The sequence below is a fragment of the Vitis vinifera genome, chromosome 10 (genome assembly GCF_030704535.1).
Source record: "Vitis vinifera cultivar Pinot Noir 40024 chromosome 10, ASM3070453v1".
NCBI lineage: Eukaryota > Viridiplantae > Streptophyta > Magnoliopsida > Vitales > Vitaceae > Vitis > Vitis vinifera.
In genome coordinates this window covers 10,315,458-10,334,151 of record NC_081814.1, presented here as the reverse complement: position 1 = coordinate 10,334,151, position 18,694 = coordinate 10,315,458, and the positions used below count along the sequence as shown (strand labels likewise).

The 18,694-nt window shown below is 36.8% G+C and overlaps 2 protein-coding genes and 1 non-coding gene across 3 annotated transcripts; 2 read left to right on the top strand and 1 right to left on the bottom strand.

The window, feature by feature from the left end:
- The first annotated feature begins 6,565 nt into the window (after positions 1 to 6,565).
- Positions 6,566 to 11,077, top strand: LOC100243473 (urease accessory protein G). The gene is made up of 7 exons (XM_002276269.4): positions 6,566 to 6,997; positions 7,092 to 7,280; positions 7,847 to 7,907; positions 8,758 to 8,959; positions 9,486 to 9,607; positions 9,724 to 9,828; positions 10,764 to 11,077. Exons 1-7 carry the CDS (start codon positions 6,651 to 6,653, stop codon positions 10,845 to 10,847), a joined length of 1,110 nt encoding a protein of 369 aa, XP_002276305.1. The 5' UTR covers positions 6,566 to 6,650; the 3' UTR covers positions 10,848 to 11,077.
- A 1,505-nt stretch (positions 11,078 to 12,582) lies between these two features.
- Positions 12,583 to 17,435, top strand: LOC104880503 (uncharacterized protein At4g18257). The gene is made up of 3 exons (XM_010657343.3): positions 12,583 to 12,970; positions 14,120 to 14,440; positions 17,023 to 17,435. The coding sequence occupies exons 1-3, from the start codon at positions 12,690 to 12,692 to the stop codon at positions 17,180 to 17,182; spliced, it is 762 nt and encodes a 253-aa protein (XP_010655645.1). The 5' UTR covers positions 12,583 to 12,689; the 3' UTR covers positions 17,183 to 17,435.
- A 472-nt stretch (positions 17,436 to 17,907) lies between these two features.
- Positions 17,908 to 17,980, bottom strand: TRNAR-ACG (transfer RNA arginine (anticodon ACG)). Its single transcript has one exon. It is a non-coding gene; the product is annotated as a tRNA-Arg (tRNA).
- Positions 17,981 to 18,694: the final 714 nt, after the last annotated feature.

Genomic DNA, 18,694 nt, shown 5'->3' with positions numbered 1-18,694 from the left:
TTCGGGGAATCTTCAGACCTTTCTTCTCCTTTTTTTTTTCGGGGTTGGGGAATTCTATGGGGTACTCGCAGACAAGGGAGTATGAGGGGACGTCTGAAGACCCTTTGGAGCTTGAGTTGCCACTTTGTATGGTTCTCAAGGATGGATGCTCCTTCACTTTGCCAGGTAATGATGGGGCCAATCGCTTAGAGGGAGGGGATGAGGCAGTAACCCTTAGGTCTTGAGATAATGAGGTTCCCAACTTGCACGATTTTCCCGTTTCTTTAAAGGAGGAGACGCCACAACTTCATATCACTATAGTAGGAGAAGTGGAAAAAGACAAATCCCCTTAGGTGAACAAGAAATTCTTTTGGTTCTATAAGTTTGTGGGGGTTTCGATTGAAGGTTTCAAATATGATATTTTGAGAATCCTCAAGGAGATTGAGAATACGAGATGTTTTATCAATAAGCCTAATGAGAGCAAACTTGGTCAGGTTCAAGGAATGATAGAGATTTGAAGAAGCTCGTTAGCACTATTAATTATGATGGATTGGCTGGAAGAGTGGCAGATGAAGGGGAGTTGGGAGGGTAAATTGATGTAGTCCCTTATGAAGCTTAGGATATTGTCCTGGAATGTTAGAGGCATGCATAACCCAGATAAAATGATGGTCATTAAGTCGATGGTGAGAAAACATAAGCCATATTTGGTTTGTTTTCAGGAGACAAAAATGAAGGAAATGTCTGCTAGGATTGTTAGAAGTTTGGGGATTGGTAGGAACGTGGGTTGGGTATCTTTATATGTAAGGAATACAGCTGGTGAGGTGCTAGTACTGTGGGATAAGAGAGTTTTGGAAGGATTGGAGGTTGAAGTGGGTTTTTTTTCTATTTCATGCCGCTTTAGAAATTGCGAGGAGGGTTTTGTTTGGGTTTTCTTTAGGTTATATGGCCCGCTCAAAGGAAGGGAGAGAAAGGAGTTGTAGGAGAAGCTAGCCGTTGTTAAGGGGCTTTGGAATGAACCTTGGTGTATAGCAGGGGACTTTAATGTGGTGTAGTTTCTAGTTGAAACGAGCAATGGCAGATAGATGTCAACCATGATGAGAGAGTTTTCAAGCTTTATTGACGAGTTTGAATTAGTAGACCCACCACTGGGAGGTGGAGCATTCACTTAGAGTGGAGGGGAAGGAGGTTCCCTAAAGGCTCAATTAGACCGCTTTTTGTTTTTAGGAGATTGGGAGGACCTTGTGTCGGGGGCAATGCAAATTCTTATTCCAAGACCTGTTTCTGACCATTGCCCGATTTTATTAGACTACGGTGGGATAAGAACAAGTAAAAGCCTGTTTAGATTTGAAAACATGTGTTTTATGGATAATATTAAAGAATGGTGGTAGTCTTACAATTTTAGGGGAAAACCCAGTTTTGTACTTGCGAAGAAGCTACAAGCTTTGAAATACAACTTGAAGATGTGGAATAAAGGGACCTTTGGCAATGTGTCAACTAGGAAGGATGCAGCCTTGGAGAAGTTAAACTATTTGGATAGTTTAGAAAGGCTTGGATCTCTATATGAGGAAGATAGGAGTAGTCAGCGGATAGCTAGAGATGAATTTAGTCATTGTGCCATCCTTGAAGAAATCTCTTGGAGGTAGAAGTCAAGGGCTCTTTGGTTGAAGGAGGGAGATAGCAATACCAAGTTCTTTCACCATATGGCTAATGTAAGGAGAAAGAGAAATTTTATCAGTAGCCTGACAGTTAGGGGTGTTCAGTTGGATAAAAAGGAGGAGCTTAAAGAAGAGATTGGATCCTACTTTAAATCCTTGTTTGAAGAATCTCTAGTGAGAAGACCTGCTGTGGAGTCAGGTCTTTTTAGAACTCTTGACTCATTAGATAATGAGACTTTGGGGGGGCCATTTTCGGAGGAGGAGGTTTCCAAAGCTCTCCCAGATTTGGAGGGAGATAAGGCGCCAGGGTCGGACGGTTTTATGTTGGCATTTTGGAATTTTTGTTGGCCTATAGTTGGGAGGAAGCGATACAGGTGTTTGAGGAGCACTATTCGCAGAACGTTGTTTTTCGAAACCTTAATGCAACCTTTTTAGTGCTTATCCCGAAGAAAGAGGGGGCTAGTGACGTGCAGGATTTTAAGCCCATTAGTCTTGTGGGGAGTCTTTATAAAATTATTGCCAAAGTCCTAGAAAATAGGCTGAAAAGAGTGATGGGAAAAGTGGTTTCGAATAGTTAGAATGCGTCTGTGGGAGGTAGACAGATTTTAGATGTAGTTTTGGTAGCTAATGAGGCGATTGACTTAAGAAAACGAAGTGTCGGTGCAGGTTTAGTGTATAAATTGGACATTGAATACGATCACGTAAACTGGAGGTTCCTTCTTTCAGTTTTGGAGAAAATGGGTTTTGGACCCAAGTGGCAAAACTGGATTTTATTCTGCATTTCAATTGTGAGAATGGCAGTTTTAGTGAATGACACTCCCACATAGTTCTTCTCAACGTTTAGAGGCCTAAGGCAGGGAGACCCACTCTCAGCTTATCTGTTTGTGCTAATTATGGAAGCTTTTAGCAATTTAATATCAAGAGCTGAGGAAAAAGGTTTCATTAAGGGTTTCAAGGTAATGGGGAGATGTGGAGAAGGGGTTTCAGTTTCCTATTTGTTGTTTGCAGATGTCACTTTTTTTTTTTTTGCAAGGATAACAAGGACCAATTGGAATTTTGGAAGTGGGTTGTTATTTGTTTTGAAGTGGTATCAAGCCTAAAAATAAACATGCAGAAAAGTGAAATTATTCCAATTGGGGGAGTAGAGGATGTGGATAGAGCAGCTGCGGTTTTTGGGTGTAAAGTAAGGAATCTTCCTACTACTTATCTAGGTTTACCTTTTGGAGGCCCTCATAATTTGTGTAGAGTTTGGGATGTTGTTGAGGAAAGATTCAAAAGGAAATTGGCTACGTGGAAAAAACAATATCTTTCTAAGGGAGGTCAACTTACCTTCATTAAGATCACTCTCTCAAATCTTCCCATCTATTTTATGTCGCTTTTTGTAATCCCAAGAAAAGTGACACTTAGATTGGAGAAATTCAAAGGGAGTTTTTGTGGGGAGATTTGGAGGAGAGAAAGAAGATTCACTTGGTAAGATGGGCGGTTATTTGCAAAGATAAGAGGCATGGAGGGTTGGGGTTAAGACATTTGAAGGTTTTCAATCATGCTTTGCTAGGAAAATGGCTTTGGAGATTTCCTCTAGATATGGAGAGTTTTTGGAGGAAAATCATTGTTGGTAAATTTGGAGAGGAGGAAGGGGGTTGGACCACTAGAGAGGTGAGAGAGTCTTATGGGATGGGCCTTTGAAAAGACATTAGAAAAGGTTGGGAGGAGTTTCTTTTTAGAACTAGTATTCGTATTGGAAATGGTAGACTCACAAGATTTTGGTGGGACATTTGGGTAAGAGATTCTAAGCTGAAGGATCTTTTCCCTTTACTGTTCAGAATTGCAACCCATAATTCTGCTGTAGTGGCTGATCTTTGGGGGAGACAATGGGTGGATGCGAGGGTTGAGAGGTGCAATTTAGAAGATCCTTCCAAGATTGGGAATTGGAGGAGGTGACTCGTTTTTTGGATCATATTTTTACAGTAAAGGTTCAAGAAGGGAATGATTCTTTATTTTGGAAGATAAAAAAAAGGGGAAAGTTTAATGTTAAATCTTATTATAGGTCTTTAAGGGTGATAATAACCCCTTATTTCCAGCCAAAGAGGTTTGGGGTTCGTATGTTCCTTTTAGAACTCGTTTTTTTTGCATAGGAAGCAGTTTGGGGTAAAATTTATACTATAGATATGTTAGTGAGGAGGGGCTGGTCTATGATTAATAGGTGCAATCTTTGTAAAGAGAATAAGGAATCGGCGAACCCCATCCTAATTCATTGTGGTAAGACAAGGGAGCTTTGGACTTTGTTGTTGTCTTCTTTTGGGGTGGTATGGGTGGTCTCGGCTTCAGTGAGAAATCTGCTTCTAGAATGGAAAGTTAAGGGGCTAGGGAAGAAAAGGAGAACAATTTGGAGATTGGCGCATATTTGTGTTTTTTGGTGTATTTGGGGAGAGCGAAACCGAAGAACGTTCCAAGAGGAAAAGATGTCAAATACTTGCTTGAGGAACCTCTTTTTTCAGTCTCTTCTTGAGTAGTCTCAACAGTTTTTGAACTTGAACTCTCTTTCTTTTCTGAATTTTTTGGGTGATTGGCTTGTTGGTTAGCTTTTTTCTCTCTAGGTTTTTTTTTTCTTTTGTTGCCTTGTTTTGACTTTCTTTGTATATTGTCTGTGTACGTAGGGAGCACCCCCTGTTTTGGCATGTTTTATGTTATTTTTCTCTTTGTCTATCAAAAAAAATATTAAGAACACAAAAATAAAACAATCGATACAATGATACATAAGGTTTTAACATGATTAGATGAATCATGCTCACGTTTATAGATGAGGGAGAAACTTTCTACTATATTATATATGATATTACAAATGATAGAACCAAATACAACTATTAGATTCTCAAAACATTTCATGTTTCCCCACTTCTTGTATCCACATCTTGAACCATGAGCTCGTTCGCTCCATCAGGTACCATTCTTCGTCACATCTCTATTCACTTCGTATAATCTGTATAAACTCATCTAAATCTCATAACATTTTCTTTTATGATCTAAAATATTTATAAAGATATTCTTAATAACTTTTTTTATTTTATAAAGAAATCTAATATTACAATAATGTATAACTTATGAAATATTTTATATATAGAATTTTTATCAATTAGGAATTTGAAATACTTTACAACAAGAGGAATGAATAGAACTTGGGGAACAAGTCTCATGAAAGATTACTTTAATACTTAAAATAAAAAAATTAAGTAATAAATTTTAACTAACAACTTAAAAGTAATTTAATTTAAAATTAACTTAAATTATTAAACAATAAGCACGAAAAGAGAAAACTTATTGTGTACCATCTTGTATAGCTTGGTGGAGCCCAAAATTAAGAGAGGATGAGTTCCTTCTAACTGATGGGATGCCAAACGCACTTTAGAAATACTTCTAAAATTACTGTCAAATTTTAACCTTTCTTCTAGAGCTTTGCTGCAAAGATTGGGCCAAAATGGTTTGAGATGATGCTGGGCCTGGCCTGTCTTGGCCTGGCACGGGTGGATGGCCTCCACACAGCCAACTGCCGCCATCAAAATGGCCCAATCTGTATGGGCTTTGGATGGGCTCAAATCGATTCAAGTAGGTTAGTAAGGTCCTTTAAAATAAAAAATAAAAAAAAAATCTCTCATCTCTATTAAATCTTAATAAGTTTTAATTTAATTTAAATTTGAATAAATCTACAAGTGTAGACCTTAATAATACAAAGGTTTGTTTTCACATGTTAAAGACATTAAATTACAAAAGATAATTATTATGCTTTTCTTAACAATAATTTGACAAAAAATAAATAAATAAAATAAAATTTTAGCATATTTTCAAATAAATCAAAATAACAAAGTAATTTGATGTCTCTTTCATGTCAAAAATTAATTATTATGTTTTTCTTATTTTATATAATTAAAATAAGATATTTGAAAATATATAATAGTAGATGCTCCATTTTATCACCTTAGAATATAATATTAGGTGTTTTTCTGTATTTTTCTCTTGATTCGTAATCATTTCATGTAGGTTCATAATAACACAACAAAAAATTTAGTAATATGATATATTTTTTAGTATCTTAAAATATTAAAATTTATTTATAATAATAAAAAAGATAAAATTTAGTAATTTACATAATTAAATCATTTTGCAATAAAAAGATAGTTTAGAAATATTGTGTAACACAATATTTATTATAATAACAAAAGTGTTACAATTTTATTTCATTTCCCAGCTAAAGTAAAAACAAAATAAAATAAAAATAAAAAGAATAGTCATAATAATTTAAATAAATAAACAAAAAAAAAAAAAAAAACCACACAAGCAAAGCCTGAACCTTATTGGATGTTGCGGCCTTTATAGGGTATGGAGCCCTTCTTGGCAGGCTCATTTTTCACGTGGGTCTCTTCTCTGGGAAGCTTCCTGTCCTATGGAGGTTTCTTTAGGAAACTTCCATTTTAGCATAAATCTGGCCAATTCCTACCTGTTATAAAAGCATTATTGATTTTGGTAGATAAATTCCGTCCAATCATATCCTTTTTATGAATTGCCCGTAAATTTTATAAATATATTACCCATAAATTTTGTATAAATATAAAAATATAGTAAATTTAAAATGTATTTGACAGTGATTTTAGGATTAAAAAATTTAATCTTCTAAGTAAGAGAAAGAATAAGTTAAAATAAAATCACTAAGACACACACTGTTAATGCATTATGTACTAATAATATAAAGTTTGGTTATTATTTTTTAAATAAGTTATAATTATTAGTGAGGTGTATGGGTTCATGACCCACTTTCGTCTATCGTCCCACTAAATGACCTAATAATCCAAAACCAATAATGCTGACATTATCACCATTGGTATTAGGGATGGGCATTTTTGTAAAATCAAATAGATCATCATCTATATGTAGCCAAATCAGTCATCGGTCACCGATCACTTCCAGCCCACTCTCTCTCTGTGAACACACTTTCAGAGCTAGAATTCTCAAAACAGTGAGCCAATGGCATCCCAAGATCAGATGGCCCTTCGCCATGATCACAAGCATCATCATGACCACCACCACGACCATCACCACGATCATCACCACGGCCACAAGCACGGCCACCATGGCCACCATGGCCACCACCACCACCGCCACCACCATCACCGCCGCCACCCTGATAATAAGGAGCCTAGCAATGATCAGCATCATCCTAGCAGTGATGACCAGAAGCAAAAAGAGTCTGATAGTCACGATGATGACCACGATTGTGATGGGAATGATAGCCATGGTGAGGATTATGAGCCTGGTAATGATCATCATCATGAGAGCAGCGATGACCATAAGCACCACCACCATGGCCATCCGTAATCCCTCTCAAACTTTTGGCATTCAATTTACTTTTTCGTTTTTTCTTTGGTTGATTTTTGTGACATTTTCTTGTTGGTAAATTGATTCCAGGGATATGAAAGCAGAATCGTGGGTGGGGCCAGATGGGAAGTTGTACCATAGCCATGATGGACTGGCACCACACACCCATGAGCCCATATACTCACCTGGCTACTTCAGCAGAAGAGCTCCACCACTTCTCACCAGGAATTTCCATGAAAGGGCTTTCACAGTGGGTATTGGCGGCCCTGTTGGTACTGGGTATTTCTTCTTTCCCTCCATTTTTCCCCCAAACACCATGAATGGAGTCTCTACTTCCTCATAATTGTTTCTTAAATCAAAGGGAAAAATAAAAAATCAAATGCTGCTACTTATTGAATTCTTAGTTTAATGGATTTTTCTGCAGTACACTACTTTCATGTTCCTGGTATAAGTAGAGCCTCTACCTTGGACCTACTCTGTAAATTTTATACTTGAGAATTTTCATGGTTATTTTATATAAATGTTGAGATGATACAGGATCCACAGTTAACTTGAATAGTTGATAATGTTGTATGACATGGTTCCTTGATACCTGGATGACATTTGAATTCATTGAGCAATAATTTGTCCTTTTGTTGTATTTATACTTATTTTTAGCCTTTTTCTTGTTTATATTTTGGTAGCTTAGTCTTCCTTGTTTGCAGCACTTGAATTTTTTCAAAAAAGAAGAAAAGGGGATGTTCCCCTTTTGTTCAACACTATTTTTATCTTATTTCGTTATCTACATTGCAAGCCTGAACTAAGCTCAATGAATGAGTGCCAACATATTCTGTTTCACTGTGCAGGAAAACAGCTCTGATGTTGGCACTGTGTCAATGTTTGCGCGAAAAATACAGCCTCGCTGCAGTGAGTATCGTTTTGAAGCATCCCATTCATTCATTATACCTGCAGAGCTGTTTTTTATATTCTGTTAGTAGAGACTGTTAATGAACTATGCTAAATGAGTAGCTTCCCATTCTGGTGAGTGCTAATTCTGCTAATGTCAGGATAATATTCTTTTGACTTTCCCGCACCTTACCAAACAGTAAGTCACTCATGCTTTAATCAATCTCCATGTCTTTTCCATCTTCTTGGACTTGTGGACTCTTGAGACACAGTTCCACACCACTTTTGTTTCAGAAAGATGCGAAAGGTATATGACAAATTTCCTCCACAAGGAAGGCAAAGCTTTCTGGTGCTCCATGTGAACTAAACAGCTTCCTCTCAAGCATATGCTTATTTTCTTATATATACAATCAAGGGATTTTCTATGCCTTGCCATTTATACACCACCAAACCCTAGTAGCCCTACTGCGAAGTCCACCCTGACATCCAGCATCCTGTGCTTAAAATTTTATGGCTTTTCCAGCCAATGTTTCTTCATAACTGTTGTAACTTGTGTGCCAATCTGATAGAAAACCTTGAATTTCCTAGAACCTGCAGTGTTTCATCCTCATAATTGCTGCAGCCCTTCTTGTTACACCTTACACTCTTTAAAAGACATGTTGAATCCCCTTCTTTTCAGCATTATAGTGTTGGAGTATCCTTGCTGCCAATTATTTCTTCGAGGCTAACAATATCAAAATAATTAATCTTATCAATTGACACTTTGTGTTGTTAATCTAGGTATATAAGTATCCACTTCTCATATCTCATATTGTTCTAATTTCTTGGAAATTTCAATTGTAACAAAAATGTAAGTATGAAATCATTTTAGGTGACAAATGATATATTCACTAAAGAGGATGGTGAGTTCTTGGTGAAGCATGGAGCACTTCCTGAGGAAAGGATACGAGCTGTAGAAACAGGAGGTTGTCCTCATGCTGCAATTCGTGAAGACATCAGCATCAATCTTGGCCCTCTTGAGGAGCTTTCCAACTTGTTCAAAGTTGACATACTTCTCTGTGAATCTGGGGGAGGTAATTTGTTAGTGGACACATTTCCTCACTTTTCATTTTTATAAATGATTTCTCATGTTAAGTGGTTATCATTGGCATCAAACTGGTAACAACTGGTAATTTAAGTTGGCATATTAAAATGCTACAAATTGAGCAATGATCATCATGTTGAACCTAGTGATGGATTTTGGAGTCATGACGAATCAGGAAATAATTTGAATTGTGGAATTTATTGAAATTTTGTGAAGTAAATTGAGTGCCTTTTGTGATAAAAATATTCTTTTGTTGTAGTAATTCAGAAAAAAAAATGATTTGGGAAATGGAAATGGACTTTTTGAATGAAAAAAGGAGCACATGTTGTCATTCTGGTAATATCTAGAACATTCACGAATAATTTTGGGTTTAATCATGATGTTCATGGTACTTATTCATAATCTATGCATTCCTTAACAACTTACCATTGACTCGTTTATGGATACTTAAAGGAATGTTTTTGATAATTTGGGATAAGAAGGTTTAACATTTACTTCAATTTGTGTCACTGCAGATAATTTAGCTGCCAATTTCAGCAGGGAATTGGCCGACTATATTATTTATATAATAGATGTATCTGGTGGTGACAAAATTCCTCGGAAAGGAGGCCCAGGCATAACCCAAGCTGATCTCCTAGTATGTGTTTTCTAATTCTCTTCAGTTATACCTGCTGCAGTTACTTTTGGCACTCAGAAAGAAGATCCAAGCATTAGGAAGTTTGACAGTAACGAGGGTTTGATTTTGAATTGTAGGTGATAAACAAGACTGACCTTGCACCAGCAGTTGGAGCTGACTTGGCAGTGATGGAGCGTGATTCACTTCGGATGCGAGATGGAGGGCCATTTATCTTTGCTCAGGTACATTGATTAGATCCTTTTTTTTTCTTTCATAGCAAATTTCCAGTAGCATTTTGCATATCATTGACATAAATAAAAGGTTTTACCAATCCTCTTCTATTTGGAAGATAATGATAATGCTAATTACCATGTTTCAGTTGACTCTTCTTCTTCTTTTTATTTTTTATTTATAAGTAAATCATAATTGTATTAAAACAGAGGTGAAAAGCCACAAAGCATACAGGGGGTATACAAGGCAACTAACACCTCTCAAGCAAAAAAGAAAGCCAACAGAACCTCACCACCCCTTAATTGGAAGCTAACCACTCCAAGAAGCCTATAAGGGATAGAGACTCCTCTCCAATATACAATCTAGCCCAACTCCCTAAATTACAAACAAAAAAATTCTTAAGTTTCTGAATATCTAACACACCCCTCCTAAAAGCTAATCTATTCTTCTCCTTCCAAACGTCCAAAAAATACACAACGGTATGGATTTCCATATCTTTTTCCTTTTCTTCCCCACAAAAGGGCTCCTCCAGCTAGTTAAGACCTCCTTTACAGTTTTTGGAAAGAACCACTACACATCTGATAACCCAAGGATGATATTCCACAGGACTCTGACCACTATAAAGTGTATAAGAATATGATTTATAGTTTCTTCTTTCATATGAACATGACTGAATCTGTATTGCTTTTTATGCTTTATGTGAGGATTTGGAGAATGATTTTGGTGTAGACAACAACACGGACATCAAGCTCAACTGGAGGTTCTTATGAAAAATGAAATTTCATAATATATACTTACTGAGAGCCATTACAGAAAAATGAAACAATCACCTTGAGTTATATATAATCCCTCACGGGAGCTATAATTATCTTGAAAGTTAATTTTTTTCTCATTGAGAATGTTGATTGTTTTTTGTGACAATGACAATGCATACATGTTTGTGCAGGTGAGGCATGGGGTTGGCATAGAGGATATCGTGGACCACGTTTTACATGCTTGGGAAGTGGCAACTGGGGAGAAGCGGCACTAATTCTTCCTCTGGGAGTCGGATACCTAGTTTTTCTGTTACTATTGAATTTGGAAGCTTTTCTAAGCCTAGTCCTGCTTTCTTTGTTATCCACATTCACCAATAAACCTGGCTCTAGTGTCATGTACTTGGATATGTGAGGATTGAGTGTGTGGAAGTTGTTAAACAAGGATCTGTTAGTGAACCCTTTTATGCTGAAATGAATCTTAATAATTTAGTACTAAATGTTGCCATTTTATGTGTTTTACTTCAGTTGGATTTGTTTGTTAACTTGAATTTCCATAGCTGCATCACCTATCTACTTACTACTTGGATGAAATATTAGCCTTCCAGATACATTGGTATCCTGGAACCTAAATGCTTAATGCTTTATATTGCTCATGAATTGATAGGACTAGCCTTCAAATCATATGCTTAAACCATTTTCTATTCTGTAAATTATTCAGTTCCTCTCACTTTTGATTTCTTGTTCTTCATCTCCTTTGAGGTTTTTGGTCTAAGATAATTAGGCCCTCTCCTGCCTGTAATTTCCATCCAGGTTTTGGTGGTCAAACAACTGAGCCTTTCTCTGCCTCCTGGCTGCTGTGGGCTTTTGGTCTAAGTCATGGAAACAATTTTTTGTATTGACCATATTTCCCTTATGTAAAAGCTCTGTTTCCTATCCTTACATGCAAACATATTATTCTTCCAGACAACTACTATCAATTTCGAAGTAATCTTACATTAATCACTAATTAATCTTAATTGATTCATGTTGATACATCTTCACCAAATCTTAATCTCTATCTGTTTCTTCCTTAACTTTTCAATTCTTAAACTTGACATTTGAAATAACCCTAATTCCTTTTCCACCTTCATCCTTCCCTCTTCTCCTTCTTTCTTCTTCTACTTCCCTCATTCTAAAAAAAAATGCAGACACAGAGAAGCAAGTAGACTGCACAGTATGATTCCATGGATATTAGTGTTTTAATTACTAACACTATGATATTGTTGATACAGCTCTCGTGACTCGACCTTATGAATCTTGGCTCTAATGCCAATTCTATGATTGGATTTTAATCATCTCATCTAAAAATTAATCGGTGTTTAATGAAAATAGATTGAACTTCGCATGATACGGGAAGGTTATGTCCAATGAAGATAAATCAAATCTTTTATGGTATTTGATAATACCCCCCACAAACTTATTCTAAGAGTCATCATTTGGATGATCCACTTGTGATTTTAAGAGTAACATCGTTGTGCCCCAACAAATGAAATCAACCCAATGTCAGTAGGATGATGTTACCCACCAAGGACTTCCCAAACATGCTCAAACTCTCAAAGCAAATTCAGATATGACATAGAAAATCATAGGTTGTGTGACTGCTCTCCTTTTGTGACTTTTTTAATTTGGTTTTGGCTTATGGTTGTTATGAACAAAATTGGCTCTGGAATTCAAAGCAATAACAGGCCAAAGTTTTTTAGGTGTGGATTGATCCAAAAATATGGGAGGGTTTATTAATGCACATTGCATATGAGTTGCTAAGAGGGATGAGAAAATGGACAAACAGAATGGAAGACTGTGGATAACAGACATCGCTGGTGTGACCGGGGATGTTTTTGAAAAAATTGTGGGAAAATATGTGGAAAATAAGAGAAAGAGGAAATTTGGGCCCCCTCCTCCTTTGGGCTACCCCAAAGTTGGGCCTGAGCGCATTACCATGAGAATGGGTTGGCCCAGCATTCAGTTCAAGGGGCCAGGTATACATACGGGAACGCAGTGGGCATTTTCGTATTACTATTGTCGTGAAGGGAAAAAGCAAGGGGGAGAGAGAGCCAGAGGGACAGACAGAGAGAGGCGTGATGGGAGAAGAGGAGAAGAAGGAGAAGAAGAGGGTGGTGGTGGAATCGCTGGGATGGCTGACGGAATCTTCTATCATGCCGAAGAAGCACCGCGCAATCGCCGGCGTCGGAGCATCATCTATTATGGAACTCAAGGCCCAACTCTACAGATCCCAAGAAGAGTCCAGGAAATCTAAGGAAGTCTCCGGCACCGACCTCAACTACCACCGCGCCAAAAGCAAGATATCCAAACTCGATACCTTCTCTCTCAAGAACTCCGGCGTCGACTCCCGTGCTCATAAGTACGTGATATCCCGTCCTCCCACCAGATTTTTCTTTCTATTTTCGTAGGGTTTTTCTTTTCTTTTATTTCACTTCCTTTTTTGTTAGGGCGCTTTTTTAATTCATATTTTAGGTGTTCTTGTGAAATTCTCAAAGAAACATGACACGAAGTAGCTAATTCTTCTGCTAACACACGAAAAGAAAAAACCCTAAATTCTAACGTTGATCCTCAAGTTTGCTCTTCTTCAAAGGAAGAAGCTAGTCTTAACACCTGACTTGATTGCTGAGGTGTATCAATATCTCCACTGTAGCCCATGGGGTTATGATTTCTCTACATCAGATTTTATTGATAGCTTGAGTTGGAGGTTGGGGATTTTCCTCTTGCTGATGCTTTCCGCATTGTTGTTTTGATTTTTCAGTAATCCATAGATACTTTGCTGGCACCTGGATTGCACACCAATTTTTGCTTGGTCCCTTTCAACATGTAACTTATTTGCCTAATAAAAAATGATGATAATTTTGTGATGTGGTCACTTGCAAAAATCGGGTTAGGTGATAAAAAGAAATGCAGCGAAGAAACTGATAGGACAGATTTTATCCTCTTATCATCCTACTGTCCAAAGACTTAAGAGGAAGGCTGGAAACTAGGGCAGGGACTGGTCAATGAATTTGATGGCTTGTTATTTATATGCCCACTGCTAAAACAGTAACTAGTTTTTGATCTTGAAGACCCACCACATTGCTTTTCATCATGCCCACTATTAGATGTAATGCTCATCACATCTTAGTTCTGTTTCTGCATATTTTTCTTTTTTATCTTCAGAGAAAAAGATGTGCATTAGGTTGAAGTGAGATATTGGCTTGACATGATCAAAGAACTTATCATCTAATCATGGAACTGTCAATTGAGTTGGACAACCTAATGTAGTTCTGTAGATTGGGAGAGACATATTCATGGAAATATGGATATCATACTGAGAATTGACTGGTTCTAGGTCATCTTATTTAATACACCTGCCAAGTTTAGTAATAGGATAGCTTTTCTTCCTGTTCACGGATGTTATTTTGCTAGTTTCATATTTATTCTTCATAAGAATATTTTGATTGGCTTGTAGACAATGGTTTTACATGTTGCACAGATAAATAATGCTTCCCTGATTTATTTTCAGGGACAAGCTTGAGCTGAAAGCAGTAAATGATGGATCAGTCAGTTATGCGGCATTGGAGAAGAAGGCTGCATTATATGATAAACTAGTGAGGGGGGAACTATCCGATGAGGAAGACAAGGAGAAGTATTGTGTCGATTTTTTTCGCAAGAGCCTTGTGCAGGATGAGTCACAACAGGTGCAAGGTCATGATAGTTTGGCTACAGTTCCACCAGAAACTGAGGATGCTGAGGATGATTCCTCTGTGCTTTTTAACAAAAAAACTTTTGGACCTGGGCGGACAGCAGGAGTAATGGACAATGATGAGCACAAGCGTTTTGTAAGGTAAGGGTTTTGGTTTCTGTAATATGATTTATGTAGCATTGGTAGTAATAACCAATAAATGAGGTTAACTGAACATCAAAAAAACTTAGGCTGAACTTAGGCAATTTAGAACATAGTTTAATAAAAGATTTTTGTTTGTAGTCAGCCTATGGAACTTGTATTTCAATGCGTAGAACAACCTATACCATTTGTAGGATCATATGATGTTTCATATTTTCTTCTGTTTTGCATTATATTATTGTATAAAAAATATTTTTGGTATTAAGTTTTAAAATTCTATTGAATACTTTATTGCACCCCTTTTGGCACTTTAATACAATTCTCATTTACCTATAAAAAAAAAAAAAATTTTAAAACTCTATTGAAATAATATTAAAACTTTGCTTATCAAAAAAAAAAGAAAGTTTAAAACTTGATTGAAAATAGAATTAAAATTTAATTGAATGTGAAAATAGAATTAAATTATACCCTTACCTTGATTTAAAAAAAAAAAAAGCACCCATGTCAGGGCTTCTAATGGAACTTACTATATCCCAAGGAATATTTACCAATTCGATTTTTTTTTTAATAAAAATTTCAACATTTAATGATAACTCTCTTATATCTGAAAAGACTCTATCTCTTTGCATCAGTCTGGCTGCAGTGTTGACACATATCACACACATATTTGTTGTCAGTCAACCTAGATTAGGAGTGATTGGGGACTTTTAACACTGTCAGTGTTTGGTAAGAAAGCAGACTAAATTTTTGAGAAAAACAAATAGAAGAAATGAAGGGGATTTAAGGAGGACATAGCTTGTTTAACTTCCTGCTTGACCATTGGCCAGTAAACTTAGGTTCTTTTTTTATTTTTTTAATTGATGAGTTGGTGAGGAGGGATACTTAAGGGGAGTCACATTTCTCTTGCTGGAGGAAAATTGGAGCTGCACCAATCTTGGAGAGACATATTGAGCAAGAATTATGACATCTCTTTACACAAGCAAAAGGTTTGTAGGGTAGTTGTATTCATAAGAACTTTGTATAATTAGAGGTGCTGCATGTTGAAGATATTTTACGTACATTCGAGTTACCAGGTCTGCTTCACCTCTGGGGGATTGTTTGAGGGGATTCTCTGCTACTTCTTGTTTTAGGCCCCTGTATGGGGTCTATGGGCCTCTCAACAAGGATCGAGCTTAGTGTATCCCTAGCTTGGGCAGTGGAAAGCAGGTGAGGTAAAGACAGAAGGGTGTCCTAGGATCTGCCCTTTGGTCAAGTGAAGTGATAATAAGTCACTCCTTCCTTTCCTCTTCATAAGGAGTGAGTGCCCCTTGGGAACAAAAGGCACAAATGGGAACCACCTTTTTGTCTTGGAAGCTGTTTAAGGTATATGTTGCTTTCATAGGGATTGTTAATGAGGACTACAAGTTGTTCTACCAAAAGGCCGCAATTCCTGGCTAAGGAATTGGATAAGGCCTTAACCACACTCAACTTCCCAACGGCCACTATGTTGTAAGGAATAGAGTAAGGTCCTCCCCTAAAAGAATTCAAGGTCATTTTTCAGCTCACATTTCTTAGTTTTACCCCCCAAAAAGGAGGACAGAACCCATTCTCGAAAGGTGAAGCCAATTTGCTTTTCCTTTCTCTACTGTTACCCAAGCACCTAACAACCAGATCCCACATAGAACCAGCACCACGGTAAAACTGCGTGTCAATACATTGATCTGCCATTTCCATAGAGGCTTCTCTGTTTAGGATTGTCCCAGTTTCATAAGTCCCCACCCCTTAGGGTGGAGTTAGTCATTGATTTAAGACCTTCAATAACTTATCCGAAAATAAAATTGATTTCTAGCTGTTTGGATTTTAATAGTCTTGGGTGTCTTGTAACATATTCGGCGGCTGAACGAATTTACCCTATATTAGTTGTTTAGAGAGGGGTATTTAGATCTTTTCATGGTTTATTATTCCTTGTTTAAGCTTAACAATTGACTATAATAAATATAGGGTTTGATAAACATTTGGGCTTCCTCTAATTCTTCTTCTTGAATAATTTAGTAGGCCCATTTGCATTTCTCTTCATTCTTTTGCAAAATTGCATCATCCCTTTTATTTTAACTGCTGACATAATTATGAAATTTTTCAAGGAGACTTTGGGTTGAGTTTCTTGTGAGTATCATAACACAGTTATCTTGATGACACAAGCACTGTGGCTTTTACCCCATCAAAAACAAGAAGAAAAAGGGAGCCGAAAGAATGAAAATAAAAGAGGACAAGTGCCAAAAGCACCTGGATATTTAGACAAAATCCTGCATATAAATGAAAAAATCTTTGAAGTTGATACATGCTGTTAGGTGCTTTTTAATATATATATTGTATTTGCCTAAAAAAATTGATATATACTGCAAGAACAAACTGATTGATAATGGATGCCAAGAATTCAGTGCTTAAGATTCACTTAGAACCTTTTCTTTCCCTTTGAGTACACTATTTGATTCTGTTTAATTGCTAATTCATTGTGATTGCTATTACCTAAATTTGTTCTTATTCCCCATTACTGATTGTCGTCATGCCCATCAAACCATTATTTTGGTTATGATTTCTTGCAGGGAAGTGCATGAAGAAGCAAATCAAGCAAGAGAAGAGGTATCTGAGCTCAAATTGCGAAGGCAAGAGCAGGCAATGGCACGGCGAGAGAAACTGAAGCAGGCATATCTTCGGAAACAGCTAGAGAAACTGAAAGCTGCATCAAAAACCGAACAGACATGATTGATAAATAGGAGATGATTAGGGGTTTTTTTAAGTCACCATAAGCCGTCCAGCTCAAGAATGTAACATTTTACTGTCATTTTTTCTCCACCGAGTGCTGTGGCTGTTGGGTGAAAGAAAAACAAACCACCCAAACTTCCATCTTGTTTTTCCTTTAAAATTTTTGTACAGAAGAGAAAAGATGCTTTAATGATATAAATCAAATGATGAAGTTAACAAATTTGAATAATATACCTAAATGAATTTTACTTAACCCCTTTTGTTTCCAAAATAACTCTCAGCAATTTGCACTATACTGATGTGAACCTTTAGGAATAATCCATATGATCCCTTATAGATATCTACATACATGTAGATTTTCATTTCAGATATATGATGATCTTGATCTATTTTAAATCAGTTATAACTTATTTGATCATATATCAGGTTTCCACATACCATGCATAAAAGCTCTTTCATGTATGTTACGAGGAGGCCACATTCAAATCCTAAAGCTTCGAATGCCATAGACGTAGTTGTGGGAACACTTGTACAAGTAATCAGCTCTTCAATGGTTGGGCCTTAAAAAGCCATAGAGTTGAACTTGAAGACAAACCGGGTTGTACCAAGTTCTAGCATCGTACAACAGCATGGTCATCAGGACTAGAAGACGCAGGGAAGAAGAAAAGAGCAGCATCTTGGATGCTTTCAAGGGTTTGTAAAAACAAAATGGAAAGTTTTGCACACGACTCCGCTGGGGATCGAACCCAGAATCTCTGGTTCCGTAGACCAGCGCCTTATCCATTGGGCCACGGAGTCCTTGATGGCATTGTCTGCTTATATTAGATTTAAAAATTAAACTGAATTTATAATATAGGTGGGGAAAAGGGGAGAAAGAGACATGTTTGATAAACACTTCTACAAAAAGAAAAAACCCCTTTAGAAATATTGATTCTTGATATGTTAAAAATGTCAGCACATTAAGGATTAAAAGCCATTCAAATATTAATATATATTTTTATAAACATGGAGGAATAAGTAATGTGTTGCGTTGAGGACAAACTTAACCTCTACGCCAAATGGCTCAGGTGGGGTGTGTTCAGTTCATTATGCAACTTCCAAGGCATTTCACAATTTTATTAATAAAAACTTTCTACTTTATTTATATATATATATATATATATATATATATATATATATATCTTAGGTCCACTGTTTTGAGAATGCCAAACCTTTTTACTTGTAAATGAACCAGAAAAAAATGATTTGTACATTCCAATTAGGAACAAATCAGCCCAGAGTATTGATTACAGATCCCAACTTTCCTAGGCAATATAAAGGTGTTTTGAGGGTTCAAAGTTCCAACATCCATCTTCAACAACATTTGACCTTGCCCCAACGCCAACAAACTCAACCCATCATTCTTGGACTTTGGCCTCTACTTCAACAACAAGCCACTCCTTGTTTCAGTTCAGGCGTTCAATTATTTTGGTTAATGTATCTGGAAACTTCCATGTTACATCTATTCAAATA

Bases quoted from the DNA above. Each gene is read 5' to 3' on its own strand.
- LOC100243473 (XM_002276269.4), top strand. From the start codon at position 6,651: ATGGCATCCCAAGATCAGATGGCCCTTCGCCATGATCACAAGCATCAT. The intron at 7,281-7,846 runs GTATTTCTTCTT...TTCACTGTGCAG, and splicing joins GGCGGCCCTGTTGGTACTGG to GAAAACAGCTCTGATGTTGG. The intron at 9,608-9,723 runs GTATGTGTTTTC...TTTGAATTGTAG, and splicing joins TAACCCAAGCTGATCTCCTA to GTGATAAACAAGACTGACCT.
- LOC104880503 (XM_010657343.3), top strand. From the start codon at position 12,690: ATGGGAGAAGAGGAGAAGAAGGAGAAGAAGAGGGTGGTGGTGGAATCG. The intron at 12,971-14,119 runs GTACGTGATATC...ATTTATTTTCAG, and splicing joins GTCGACTCCCGTGCTCATAA to GGACAAGCTTGAGCTGAAAG. The intron at 14,441-17,022 runs GTAAGGGTTTTG...GATTTCTTGCAG, and splicing joins GAGCACAAGCGTTTTGTAAG to GGAAGTGCATGAAGAAGCAA.